Below are 14,445 nucleotides of genomic sequence, written 5' to 3'. Positions count from 1 at the left end.
TTTTTTTTTAGAGGAAGATAATTTGTCAGATATTATTTTGGCATCACAAAGAATTCCACTAAATTATTAATTTATCTGCATAAATGATTTTTTAAAATTCATATAAACATTTTTGGCTGAGTAAGAATTGCATGCAGAATTGACAGAGTGTGCTTCTATCACTATCTTTTCATTATGTCTAACATATGAAATATATGGCCTGTTTACAAAATGCTAGGTTTTCAACATGCCTAAAATATGAAATATAGCATGTTTACAAAATGCCATATCTCCAGTATTTCTAAAATATGAAATAAGACCTGTTCACATAATCCCTTATCTTCAACATGCCTAGAATATGAAATATAGCCTGCTTACATAATGCCATATCTCCAGTATGCCTAGAATATGAAATACAGCCTGCTTACATAATGCCATATCTCCAGTATGCCTAGAATATGAAATATAGCCTGCTTACATAATGCCATATCTCCAGTATGCCTAGAATATGAAATATAGCCTGCTTACATAATGCCATATCTCCAGTATGAATAAAATATGAAATATGGCCTGTTTACAAAAGTCCATATCTTCAGTATGCCTAGAATATGAAATATGACCTGTTTACAAAATGACAGAGACCTTATTGCCTTATGAGCTTTTTTGATGTTCATTTTATGTGGGCAAGAACAAAATTCAATAAATGCACATGTACTTTATTTACAGGGTCCCAACACTTTAAAACCAATAATTCATGGTATTTTCTAGGCGTTTCTTTGTTGAATTTACTATTTCTTTTAAGGCCACAAATACATACATCATTTGAATTGTACAGGATAAATATGCTATCTGGTACAGTTTAAATATGTTATCTTGTTGATGACAAACAAGTTATTTTGCACAGGATAAATGTGTTACCTTGTTCAGGATAAATATGTTACCTTGTACATGATAAATATTACCTTATACATGATAAATGATACTGTGTACATGATAGATGTTACCTTGTAAAGGATAAAGATGTTACCTTGTGCAGGATATGTTATCTTGTACAGGATAAATATGTTATCTTATACAGGAGAATTATGTTAGATTTGTACAGGATAAATATGCTATCTTGTACAGGGTATAATATCTTGTACAGAATAAATATGTCACATTGTACAGGATAAATATGATATCTTGTACAGAAAAAATATGTTACATTGTACAGGATAAATATGATATCTTGTACAGAATAAATAAGATAAAATTGTGTACAGGATAAATGTCTTGTAAAGGATAAATGTTACCTTGTACAGGATAAATATGTTCTGTGGATTAACTTGTTATCTTTTACAGGATAAATATGTTACTTTGTACAGAATAAATGTTACCTTTAATGATGAGGAAATTAGAATGATCAGTCATAAATCAAGACAGCAACATAAGCAACTAGAAGGAACTTGTTTTTCAATGCATTGGGCCATAACATCAGTTTAACCAAGCTGAAGTCCGTGGTCGAGAAATATGCATACAGCTAAACTGCAAAATTAATTTTCATTTCTTTGATAGTTATGCCCACATTCTTCAATGTCAGAATATGGGTAGAGTACTACTTCAGTATGCTTAGCAACTTAAAATTACTCTATACATGTATACCTGAATATATAAATATATAAAGTATGAAAATAACTCTACACTACTTCAAGTCAAATTTGTACATGAAATTAACTCAACACTACTTTAGACCAAATTACTACTTCAGGCCAAATTTGCACATGAAAATAACTCTACACTACTTTAGACCAAATTAGAACAAGAAATTAGCTTACACTACTTCAGGCCATATTAGAACATGAAATTAGCTCTACACTACATCAGGCCAAATTAGAAGATGAAAATAACTCTACACTAATTTAGACCAAATTAGAACATGAAAATAACTGCACACTACTTTTGGTCAAATTAGAACATGAAAATAACTCTACACTACTTTAGACCAAATTAGAACATGAAAATAACTGTACACTACTTTTAGCCAAATTAGAACATGAAAATAGCTGTACACTCATTTTGGACAAACTAGAACATGAAAATAACTGTACACTACTTTAGGCCAAATTAAAACAAAAATTACACTACTTTAGACCAAATTAGCACAGAAACATAACTCTATATTACTTTAGGAACAAATTAACACATGAAAATAACTATACACTACTTCAGACCCAATTAGCACTTTAGGCCAAATTAGCACATGAAAATAACTATACATTACTTCAGACCCAATTAGCACATTAGGCCAAATTAGCACATGAAAATAACTGTACACTACTTCAGACCAAATTAGCACATGAAAATAACTCTACATTACTTTAGTCCTAGTTTTAGCACATGAAAATAACTACACTACTTTCAGCCAAATTAGCAAATGAAAATAACTGTACACTACTTTAGGTTAAATTAGCACAGTTAACACATGTAAATAACTCTACACTACTTTACGCCAAATTAGCACAGAAAAAACTGCTCAGAAATATCTGTACTTATGAAATTTCATTAAGATAGACAATCTTATGAGTCTGATATCAAGTGGTCAAAAACAAAATACAGAGTGTCAAGGATGGGGAAACAAATGACAAGGGACATTATCACCAGATTACATCAAAAATTACTTATAAATTTAATAATGGAAAACATTTTAAATCTTATAAATGGGAAGCATTAACAGTTCTTGAGAAAATGTATATGAGGCCTGGACAGATTTTTAGTATATATATACTCTTAATGAATCATTTTCAAAAACCAGGAAAGAAAAGGAATCTTACTGGATATGCTGCCTTAGAACATTGAAACCAAGTGGTTTATACCAAGAAGACTAGAAAAAGACAGACATTCACAAATAAAATTACCTTTTTGCAGCTGGCATGTTCTCTTTTCAGTGATTCTCTAAATCTGCTTATTAGTCACCCAATAACCTATAATTATAACAATGAAATATCTGGGATATAATTTGCGCATACATAAATTTACATAAAATAACAGATGACGCTATGGCTCATCGATTTCTAGGTCAATATAAAATATCTTTCAGCATCTGCAACAAGTCATAGTTATGTATAGTTTTACAAAGACAACGGTTTGTCTGCTTTATTTGTTTGTCTTGTCTATGGTTTGTATTTGTCTTTAAAAAAGACTCATTAGGAGTCAAAAGCACTTAGGCTAGCTAGATACTAGTTTTGCACTGTTCATAGTCAGTTTATTACATTTGTTTCAACTCCTACCATACCTTATAGTAGATTAGAATGTCTTATTGACACTCATACTATATCTTATAGTGGATCATAATGTCTTGTTGACACTCATGCCATATTTAATACTGGATTACAATGACTTGTTGACACTCATGCTATATCTTATAGTGGATTACAATGTCTTGTTGACACTCATACCAGTGATCTTACTAATTGTGTCATATTGATAAAAATACATTAACCAAATTACGCTGTTCTTTGTTTACCTGATATGAGGAGTCTATGATTTTCAGCTGGTGCAAATTTGCTTATTCAGCTTTAATTTTAGTGACAGGTACTTTTATCATTACTGTTTTACATAATGACCCTTACTTGGGGATTCATTAACAAGAAAATGCAAAAAAAATTATTGTGATTTTGGATTTCTTATACCCTTAGCTATGTAAATATTGGGTGAAAAATAACATGTTAAATACCCCAACATTTCACAAGTAATATTTAAATATGGGACAATATGGTACCAAGGGTGCAACACAAAATACAAGGGATGTAATGTCATGAAAAATGCATCATGTACATAGATGATGTAGTTTCAAAAAACTGTTATGCCAACCCAAATATTATATTTTCATAGACTTTAAATGTCCCTTATAATGCAGACTGTTTTATCAACTGAGCTATGTGTAACAGACAACATGATCTAACAAATCCATAGATTTGGCTCCCATGCAGCTCACTATATATGCTATTGAATTTACACAGATTTTTGAAGCCCACATTATTGGACAATTAACTACCCACTAGACAATGACCATTTTTCAGTAGGTCTCATGATATAAAAAGTTAAGTTAGCATTGATTTAATAACTGACATGATCTTGCTTCAATCAGATCAAAAAGAATACAGTTATCAATCATAATGGCCATGGTACTGATAAACCAAATGACAGCTCTAAATATCTTGCAAACTGAATGGTTCTTCAGTGAGTATGGGTAATTTTGTGCTGACCTTTGACCCTTAGATAATGATTATTGCATTTTAATTAATTTTTTGTCATTTAAATTTAAAAATTATTTCTTGATGACCAGGATTAAAAATCATACTAGATTTTAGTTCATTAACATTTTTAATACAATTTTTGGCTAATTTATAACTTACCATGCATTTCATTCTTCAGTTTTAATGCTTCTGGATTCTGACATTTTCAGTGCTGGATTTTCATTCTTATTCAGTGTAATTGTTCAGTAAATTTTATAAGAAGGAATTTTGATATCCCAAAGAACATCAACTTTTTGGCTGTTTGAGCTATAAAGCAGATTGAAGATACTGGTTGTCAATATTAAGAACACCTTTCTGTAAAGAACAGTTTTGTCATTTGCTTTCATTGTCATTTATATACAGGTTTGACTGTATTTTAAAATGGATGGGAAAGTAAGAGATGGTATTGCATAAAGCAAACTTGTATCACACAGGCTGCATGCAAAAGATTTGTTTGACCTGGGGCAAATGTTTCAATTATTCGATTCTCCACTATATTTCAGAATGGCTGGATTGAGGCTGTTGACCTGGTCTTACAGCCAGGATCTCTATTCAGGATGGATCTGTGGCTGGTGGGTCATTTTATTCATCAAATATGACTGTGCATTTGTATACCTCTACATATATATACATGTGTATCGTCATCAAAGTGGCTTCTTTTATAAACTTTCTGCCAGTTAAGCACAGGTTAAAAATTTTTTTTTCTTTCTGGCATTGTCTTTGGCACTTGCATCAGCAATGTATTACAAGTTTAAAACCTACTGAAACCTAAATTCCCAAAGTAAATAAGGAATTATTTTTAAAAAGTTTCCAATACTCTGGAACTTTGCTCTGGAATAGTATTCCAGTTGAGATCAGAAATGCCCACTCTATTTCCTTTTTCCAAACTCAATATATCCAGTGTCTTCAGAGATGCAGCAGCAAAATAAATAAATTCCTTTGTATGAGGGCCTCAAGGTTCTTCAACTAATTGTGTTACCTCTTTAAAGAAAGTCATTATTATTAATTATTATTATTATCATTATTATTATTACTTTGCATACAGCCGCAAAAAGTAAAGTGCATTCATTCTGAGAATCAGTGATCGCTGCTTCCAAAAATGGTCAGAGGGATTTTTGTTTTCACATGCCATTAAATATTATTAGTTATTGCATTTATCTCCATTTCTCAGATCAGATTATAAAGCTGTTCTCTTCTTTGTATGTGTCTCCACTTCTTGGATCAGATTATACAGATGTTCTCTTCTTTGTATGTGTCTCCGTTTCTCAGATCAGATTATAAAAGATGTTCTCTTCTTTGTATGTGTCTCCACTTCTTGGATCAGATTATAAAGATGTTCTCATTTTTGCATTTACCATATTTCATGTATTTTTTCGTAACCTTTAATTTTGTGTATGCAATCCAGTTATCAAAATGATAATTATTTAAATTATCATAATTTTTTGTACATATCACATTGTATTTTTCGAATAAATCCATTAAATTATTGGACATAAAATTACTACAAAGAAGATTTACATTTGCAAAAAAGATTGAATATAGCATATTGCCATTTTGTTTTTACAAAAATTAATACTTAATTGTTGGTGAGAAAATACAATAATTGATGCACAAGCGTGGGCGCCCACAGCCTAGGTCAAGGGGATCATGTGCCCCCCCCAAATCATACTGCAAATTCTGATAAGTTTAATCATGCAAATGAAGCTGAAAATGTGTCAAAAGATTCTGTTCAAAATGCTTAGTAAATATTAGCTTTAGTTTCAGATAGCTTACTATACTAACTATCTTGGCTGTGACTGACTGCCCCCCCCCACATAAAATCATGCAGGTGCCCAAGTGCATAAGCTCTCTTTTTGTCATTACAATATCTACTGCTGCTTATTAACAAATTGACAAAAGACTTCAAAGATCATTCCTTTAAATATTATCTTTAGTTTTCCTTATTAAGTCTGTCACCGTAACAAAACGCCACATGCATTTTAAAATGAGTTCGGAAGACCTTTGATGTTTTCTTATCCAACAAAAACTACATCTCAGTACATGCTAAAGTGAAGACCACAGGCCATTGGTCAGTTAGTCTTATTGTTTCATTATATTCATACAAACATTAAATATAAAAACCTAGTCATTTTCTATCATAAATATGAAAGTCATGGACTCCGTTAATTCCAGTTGTATAAATACATATACTATCTTTTAAGTACTTGTTCTGTTTTGACTTGGATATGATTAACATTTTATTGCAAATCTATTCTGAGATACACCCCACTATTATCTTTATTGGTGAGTTCGAATAACAAGTAATGCATATGATTGCTTGTCATTATAATATCTGCTGTATGGACAACAGCTTCAATAGCACATTGACAGATTTTCATTTCCCTTTTTCATTTAACTGGAATATACCAAAGTGCTAAGCATGTTTAATTACCTTGTAAATAACACTGCATAGCCATGTGGTTGATGTGACAATATATATCGTAATTAAAACAAGAATGAATTGTTGATTTAGCGGTGTTTATTGATAATGGAATAAAGGCCATAATACATGAGGATTATCACAATCATCAGGTTACAGTCTTTTTTTTCTTTGCAAACACAACAAATAAAAACCATCCTGAATAAATAAGGTCTTGTACACTGACACAATTCTGTTTCCTCTCTCTCATACGCGCACAGACTCTCGCTCATTTACTAAAACTTGATTTCAAGTTCTTTATTTTTTATTGCAATTTGATAATGAGATTATTGCTGCTGTAAAAATACTAGTTGCACTTAATTTCTTGAGAATGTGTACTCGTATCGTTGTGTACAATTTACCAATAAATAATACCCATAACTAATACATGTTCAAACCATCTTAATCATTCTGCCAACATTACTCAACATAACAGCTACATATGCTCTAAATGCAGACAAGCTTGCACACAGAAACATAATCCTCTCTCTCTCGTTCACTAATAACAACAAAAATCTTTTTTATTTTTATTACAATTAGATTCTTGAGTTGAGAGCAGAATGAGACAGAAAATATATGTTTACTTTGTATGTTTGTACCGTTAGGTTGTCAAGTAGCATGTGTTCAGTAGAACATGTTCAGGTACAATTTCGTACATGGTCAGTACCACCAAATGATAATTATTTTTTTTACATATAATGTTTTGTATACTGAAGTTAATAATTATTATCTCATATACGAAAAATAACATGAAATATGGTATCTCCATTTCTTAGATCAGATTATTAAGATGTTTTTTTGTTTGTTGTATGTATCTCCACTTCTTAGATCAGATTATAAAGATGTTCTCATTTTTGCATTTATCTCCATTTCTCAGATCAGCTCATAAAGATGTTCTCTTTGTATGTGTCTCCACTTCTTGGATCAGATTATAAAGATGTCCTCATTTTTGCATTTATCTCCATTTCTCAGATCAGCTCATAAAGATGTTCTCTTTGTATGTGTCTCCACTTCTTGGATTAGATTATAAAGATGTTCTCATTTTTGCATTTATCTCCATTTCTCAGATCAGCTCATAAAAATGTTCTCTTTGCATGTGTCTCCACTTCTTGGATCAGATTATAAAGATGTTCTCATTTTTGCATTTATCTCCATTTCTCAGATCAGCTCATAAAGATGTTCTCTTTGTATGTGTCTCCACTTCTTGGATTAGATTATAAAGATGTTCTCATTTTTGCATTTATCTCCATTTCTCAGATCAGATTATAAAGATCTTCTCTCTTTTTTTCAGGGAGGCTCTACCAATGCTCAAATCAGCAATGTACTGCAGTTTAACTCGTATTCACCACCTCAGTCCATCTTTAATGTTGCTCCATGCTATCAGTCACAGAACAAAACGCGGGTTTTATTTCATTTTGTTGGTAAAATATCTCATTTGTGTTTAATTTTGTATCCTTTCCATTGAAAATTCTCAATCATTTTTTAAGTTATGCTTATGATTTAATCCATATACAGTGTGACCCCTCTGTAACACAATGGTTGGGGTCCATAGAACCCAACCTTGTTATAGACCAAATCATCTTATAACCAACCAAGTCAGTTAGCTAAAGAAAATTATGCATGTACTAATAAAAATGGCTGGGGTGGGGCATGGGAAGAAAATCTGGTGCAAAAATACGTGCTTTTAATTAAATGAAGACAAAACTAGTCTGAAGTACACTTGTCTACTGACAACTTACATTTGTGTAGTTCAGTCCATAATACATTAATTAATGTACATGTATATGAAAAATCCATGAATTCAAGTATAGATCACATTTTATAAAATTCATGTATCAGTCACATCTCAACAGTTTTATAGTGATGGGAAGTTGTGTATATATATCAAAATAACAGTATTATAGTGGTTGGAATCAGTATAGAAAAAACAATTTTAGAGTGATAGAAAACTACAATATTATAGTGATGGACAGTTCTGTATGTATAGAGATAACAGTATTATAGTGATGTCTGAGAGTGAGAAATTGTTATTTCACAAAATTGCTGAATTTACTAAATATTATAGTAATTAATAGATGCTAAAATTCATCAGTTGGTAGTCTTTGCTGTAAAAGAAAACAAAAGATTTTTTATTGCTTTCAAAAATTAATTTGTTTAAATTAAATTCATTTATTAATTTGCTTAAAGCTATTTAAAAGATGAATGATTTGACTAATTTCAGTATATGGCAATAAAACTGACCTGGATCAAGTCAGCCGAGAGTTTCTGATGGAGAAGCTTCATACTGAGATTATCAAAACAGCTTTCCTTCACCCACTGAGACTCACAGAAGCTTTGGTAAGACATGTTTCTTTGTCTGCCTGTCTATCATTGGATATTTTATTCTGTTTTTATTTATTTATTTATTTATCTGTTTTTCATCAAAATTTATTTCTGTTTCCCTGTCATACTTGCAAATTTGATAAAAAGATAGTGTTTGTTAGTGTGTTCTTTTAAGGGTTAGTATTGGTTTCATGTGTTTGTATTATTTGTTAATAAATTTTTCCCTCCACTCAAAACAAACTTTCTTTTGAAGGTCATGTGTATAAGATCCTTAAGTTAGGTTAAGTGTATATGATCCTTAAGTTTAGGTCAAGTGTATATGCTCCTTAAGTTTAGTCAAGTGTATATGATCCTTAAGTTTAGGTCAAGTGTATATGAAACTTAAGTTTAGGTTAAGTGTATATGATCCTTAAGTTTAGGTCAAGTGTATATGATCCTTAAGTTTAGGACAATTGTATGTGATCCTTAGGTTTAGGTCAAGTGTATATGATCCTTAAGTTTAGGTTAGGTGTATATGATACTTAGGTTTAGGTCAAGTGTATATGATACTTAAGTTTAGGTCAAGTGTATACTTAGGTTTAGGTCAAGTGTATATGATCCTTAAATTTAGGTTAGGTGTATGTGATACTTAAGTTTAGGTCAAGTGTATATGATCCTTAAGTTTAGGTTAGGTGTATATGCTACTTAGGTTTAGGTCAAGTGTATATGATATGTTTAGGTCAAGTGTATATGATCCTTAAGTTTAGGTTAGGTGTATATGATACTCAGGTTTAGGTCAAGTGTATATGATCCTTAGGTTTAGGTTAGGTTTATATGATACTTAGGTTTAGGTCAAGTGTATATGATACTTAAGTTTAGGTTAAGTGTATATGATACTTAGGTTTAAAGACATATATAGATTTTTTAAGACCCATCTTATCATTCCTGTCTTGAGTGTCATAATGATTCCAATGCCCACCTTGTTTCTCATTATCTCTATCTTTCTTTGCCACATATAAGCACATATAAGTTGAATCCAACTGGAAACTGCATTGACCCATATCTGTCATTACACAATGTACTGGCATATCTATAAGCAAGTGTGATATTTGTAGTTTTTGGTTTATGTACAGGTGCAGATAGTAGGACAGAATGATGTGTATTTTGCTGCCACCTTGCTTGACCAGTCACCAGTTGTCAATTCTAAAACGTATTATCCCACTGGAGAACAGCACTCCCTTAATCTAGCATTCGACTTTCTTAAGGCCACAATGGAAGGAGATTGGACAGTGACTGTGGTTAATACTTTGAATGAGGTATACCCATCATATATTGACATACTTATGAATGCCCTAAATGAATTGTACCTATTGTAGACACATTTATGAATGCCCTGAATGAAGTATGCCCATTATAGATAGACACATAAGCACCCTAAAAGAGGTATGCCCATCATTGATAGACACACCTATGAATGCCCTGAATGAGGTATGCCCAACATAGACATATGAATACCCTGAAAGAGGTATGCCCATCATAGATAGACACTTATGAATGCCCTGAAAGAGGTATGCCTATCATAGATAGACACACTTACGAATGCCCTGAATAAGGTATGACCATCATAGATAGACACACGAATGCCCTGAATAAGGTATGCCCATCATAGATAGACACACTTACGAATGCCCTGAATAAGGTATGCCCATCATAGATAGACACACCTAAGAATGCTCTGAATGAGGTATGACCATCATAGATAGATACACTTACGAATGCCCGGAATAAGGTATGCTCGTCATAGATAGACACACCTAAGAATGCTCTGAATGAGGTATGCCTATCATAGATAGACACATTTATTAATTCCCTGAATTAGGTATGCCCATTGTAGATAGACACCTATGAATACCCTGAATGAGATATGCCTATCATGGATAGACTCACCTATGAATGCAAGGTTTCTATAATAAAGAAAGATGTGTGCTATTGTCTTGACTAAAAAAAATTTTTTACCAAGAAACTGAGATAAAGTGTTTATATCACTGTAGCTGCTGCCTAAGTAAAAATTACTATTTTTATTGTTTTGGGCGTTTTATTTGTTCCAAATGAATCCTAATTCTTTTTATGGAAAAAAATATTAAATCCATGTTAAGTTTCACTGCATCTTGATCTGCACTTCACATCAGTTCGAAAATGTTGATCACTTTAATCTGTATTATATTGTAGTAAATTAATTATGAAATATTTTGCAGTTTATTCAGTTGTTCAAACACCATTGCTTTAGACACATTTTTTTTGTTGTAAAAACAGAACTTGCAATCATAAACTTCTGGATCTTTTTTTCCATAAATTGTTCAGTTATTTGTATTATATGAGAAAGAATACACTTTTCTTTTTTTTCATTTTTATTTTTATTTTTGACTGTGTAGATAGTTAGGAGTAAACCATATTAATTAAAATTTCCAGTTGATTGATTTTTATGTACAAAATATCTGCAGAAAGTCTTATTAGAATACAATGTTCTCTGAAAAAAAATTGTACAAGGCAAAGAGATCATTATGATATGATAGATTTTGTTGTGCCAAAGATTAGAGAATGCCAAATATGATAGACACAACTGGGTAATTCACAGTTCCATTTAGCTATACACTTTACTTGGAAGAAAACTGTTACTTCTAGGAGCTTGTACTTAAGTAACAACATCATTGAAAACCAAACAAGCATTCAAGTTTCTCCTTTGAATACATTCCCCAATCACATTACGTTGCACTACCATGCAAATCCAGTCCTACTAAAAGACAAAAATCATCTCATTGTTTATTTTTTAGATAGACAAAGGGCAGTAACTCTTGCCCATTACCTCCCTTAGATATCACCAGGTGTTGCCAGTTTTTAGCATTACTGTGTCCTGAGACATACCTAGTGTAATAGCCTCTGACAGTCCAGCCATTTTTTTATGTTCCTATGGACCCATCCAATGTTCATTTTGCATTTATAATGCAGATTTATCGATCTACTGCAGGTTTTCTAGTTTATTTTACAATTTCTGCCAATATTTTGAGAGATTTGTTACTTGTCAGGACTTTGTCTTGTAAGACCACCATCCCACCATGCTATCATTTGCTTTACACAAGGTTATTACAGGTTAGCAATTACATTTGACTTTATTCATGTACTCTGTCCACTACAGAACTCATTATTGTGAATTCTGAAGTGCTGCTTCATAATTATGCTTAATTTATTCCTATTTCATGCTGTTTTGATAGAATTATTATTAACCAAGTATGTAGGATAAGTTCTAAACAGGGCCATAGGCTTCTGCTATGACACTTCACTAATCTGTTAGTTACAATACTGTTTTTAGTGACTTAGTAATTTCCCACATTACTAGTTTCTGCTTTAGTTTATGTGTCTTGTGTCATTTTGGCATCTATCAATTAAACGTTCTACAGGCCACTTCAGAACATGGAAGTTTACCATGACTCCTGTTTTGTTTATGTTATGCATACATGGTTTCTGTTATGCAATATCCATAAACATGTGGTCATGACTGTTTTCTTTCAGCGACCTAGTAATTTCAACATATTACTAGTTTCTACTTAGCTGTGTTTCTTGTATCAGAACATGGTAGCCTACCATGACTCTGATAAAGTTTATAGTATGTACACATTGCCCCTTCTCTATTTACTTTGCATTGTGCTTAAGCTTAATATAGGACATACATTTATGATGCGACACGTTTACGGTTCTGTTCATTACAGCAGTGTTTTAGTGACCAAGTAATTTCAACCCTTTACTAGATTCTGCTTTAGTTTGTTGTGTTCTTTCCACAGAATATTTATTTAATCGATCTATATGCAATTTTGAAGCATGGAAGTCCGCCATGACTCCTGCTTTGTTATGTTATGTATACATTGTTTCTGATATACAGCATCTATATTATGTAATTTGGGCTACCGAGTTAGATGACACCGGCAGTCACCCTGACATTACCAGCAGTCCAGCTGTCCCAGCATGGAGACCTCATGACCAGAATGGGGCAACTACACAATGTTTATGGGGATCTCAGTGATACATTTGTCCATCTGGGTAGTCAGCAACATATCATTATTTCACCAGATATTTTGATGTGAAATCTGCTTAATCAGCCACAAATTTGGAGCTGCCAGCACATGTGCATGCTGGACCGACATGTACGCAGCAACAGTGCTGGAAAGGCTGGCAGTGCTGTACAGGCTTGTAGAGTGGCAATTCCAACAGTACGAGATACCGGCAGCGCTGGAAAGGCTTTCAGTTCAAGAAAGGCCGGAGATGCAGGCAGTGCTAGAAAGGCTGGCAGTGTAGCGATACAGGCAGTGCTGTCTTTACTGACAATGCCGGATATTAGAATACTCATGGTTTATACTCAAGGGATAGCTTGTGTCTTGCACAGATACAACCGAGCAGAGTCATCAAGGCTACCGGGCATGACTTACGCAGAGCTTTAAGTCAGGATGAGAACCCAATGCGCAGTAAGGGTGATGAGTCATCAACAGTCACACGTGCACCCACATCGACTCCTATCATGCAATCGTACAGTGGCTGTATGAAACCGATTTGAGCTCACTGGACCTCCCTGTTCCCTCTCGGGGGGAGGGGGTGCTGATCCAGTTCAGGTTTCATTCATCAACAATCCCCTCCACATGACAGGTACACCATCAGATTGGGAGATGGATGCTTTTTGATAACAGAGGATATGGTCATAAAAGATGAGGGAGCTTATGCTAAGGACACATTCCCCAATGAGTTACTCAAGACTTGCTTTTGGCATGCAAACAAAAGGTGGAGGCCCGTTATCAACTGGAGTCTTCTCACAATATTCAAGACAGGGAAGATGATGTCATTCCACCTTTCCATCAGATGGGACAAGTATCTGTTAGTCTTGATCTGACAGATGTATACTTCCACGTCCCTATCCACCCCATCTATTGCTAGTTTCCACGTTTACCACAACAGTGTTATCAACTCACCATTCTCTTTGGCCCTCATCAACCCCTGGGCTTTCTGTCACACTAGGGACTCGGCCATCTCCCCATTCTGGGTGTCTTTGTCTACATCAGTGGCAGCATATCTGGGCAGCATCTTAAAGAAACACAAGGTAAGTTCTATCCTTCCCCAAGGCAAAACAATCTCCCTTCTCTCTTTGATCATCCAGGCCTTTTCATGAACTAGGAAATTCAGACCTCCATACATCCCAGAATTTTACCATTTGGGCATGGACTTCTTAACCAACCAGTATCTGGCACGTACCCTTGTGTTCGTGCTTCCAGAATCATCGAGCTCATTTCCATCAAGACTTGGATTTCATTAAGAGTTCTTTTAACTTCTTGGCTATTATATGGCAGTGAACTTGACGCTACTTGGCCATTTAATTATGCGGGCCTTGCCAGC

At 33.4% G+C, this 14,445-nt stretch overlaps 1 protein-coding gene across 2 annotated transcripts in view; it reads left to right on the top strand.

Annotated features, from left to right (window-relative positions):
* The window catches only part of LOC149785687 (uncharacterized), a 92,161-nt gene that overhangs the window by 56,102 nt on the left and 21,614 nt on the right, over nucleotides 1-14,445 (top strand). For both annotated transcript variants that reach the window (XM_089979525.1, XM_089979526.1), the window contains exons 11-14: nucleotides 4,757-4,825; nucleotides 8,003-8,132; nucleotides 8,933-9,048; nucleotides 10,146-10,328. In XM_089979525.1, the coding sequence (XP_089835651.1) occupies nucleotides 4,757-4,825; nucleotides 8,003-8,132; nucleotides 8,933-9,048; nucleotides 10,146-10,328 (498 nt within the window). The remainder of the gene's footprint in view (nucleotides 1-4,756; nucleotides 4,826-8,002; nucleotides 8,133-8,932; nucleotides 9,049-10,145; nucleotides 10,329-14,445) is intronic.

This window comes from Sinohyriopsis cumingii, chromosome 13, assembly GCF_028554795.1.
Source record: "Sinohyriopsis cumingii isolate HCF-2022 chromosome 13, ASM2855479v2, whole genome shotgun sequence".
Taxonomy (NCBI): domain Eukaryota; kingdom Metazoa; phylum Mollusca; class Bivalvia; order Unionida; family Unionidae; genus Sinohyriopsis; species Sinohyriopsis cumingii.
Note: the sequence above shows the minus strand (reverse complement) of the source record. Positions and strands in the feature narration are given on the sequence as shown.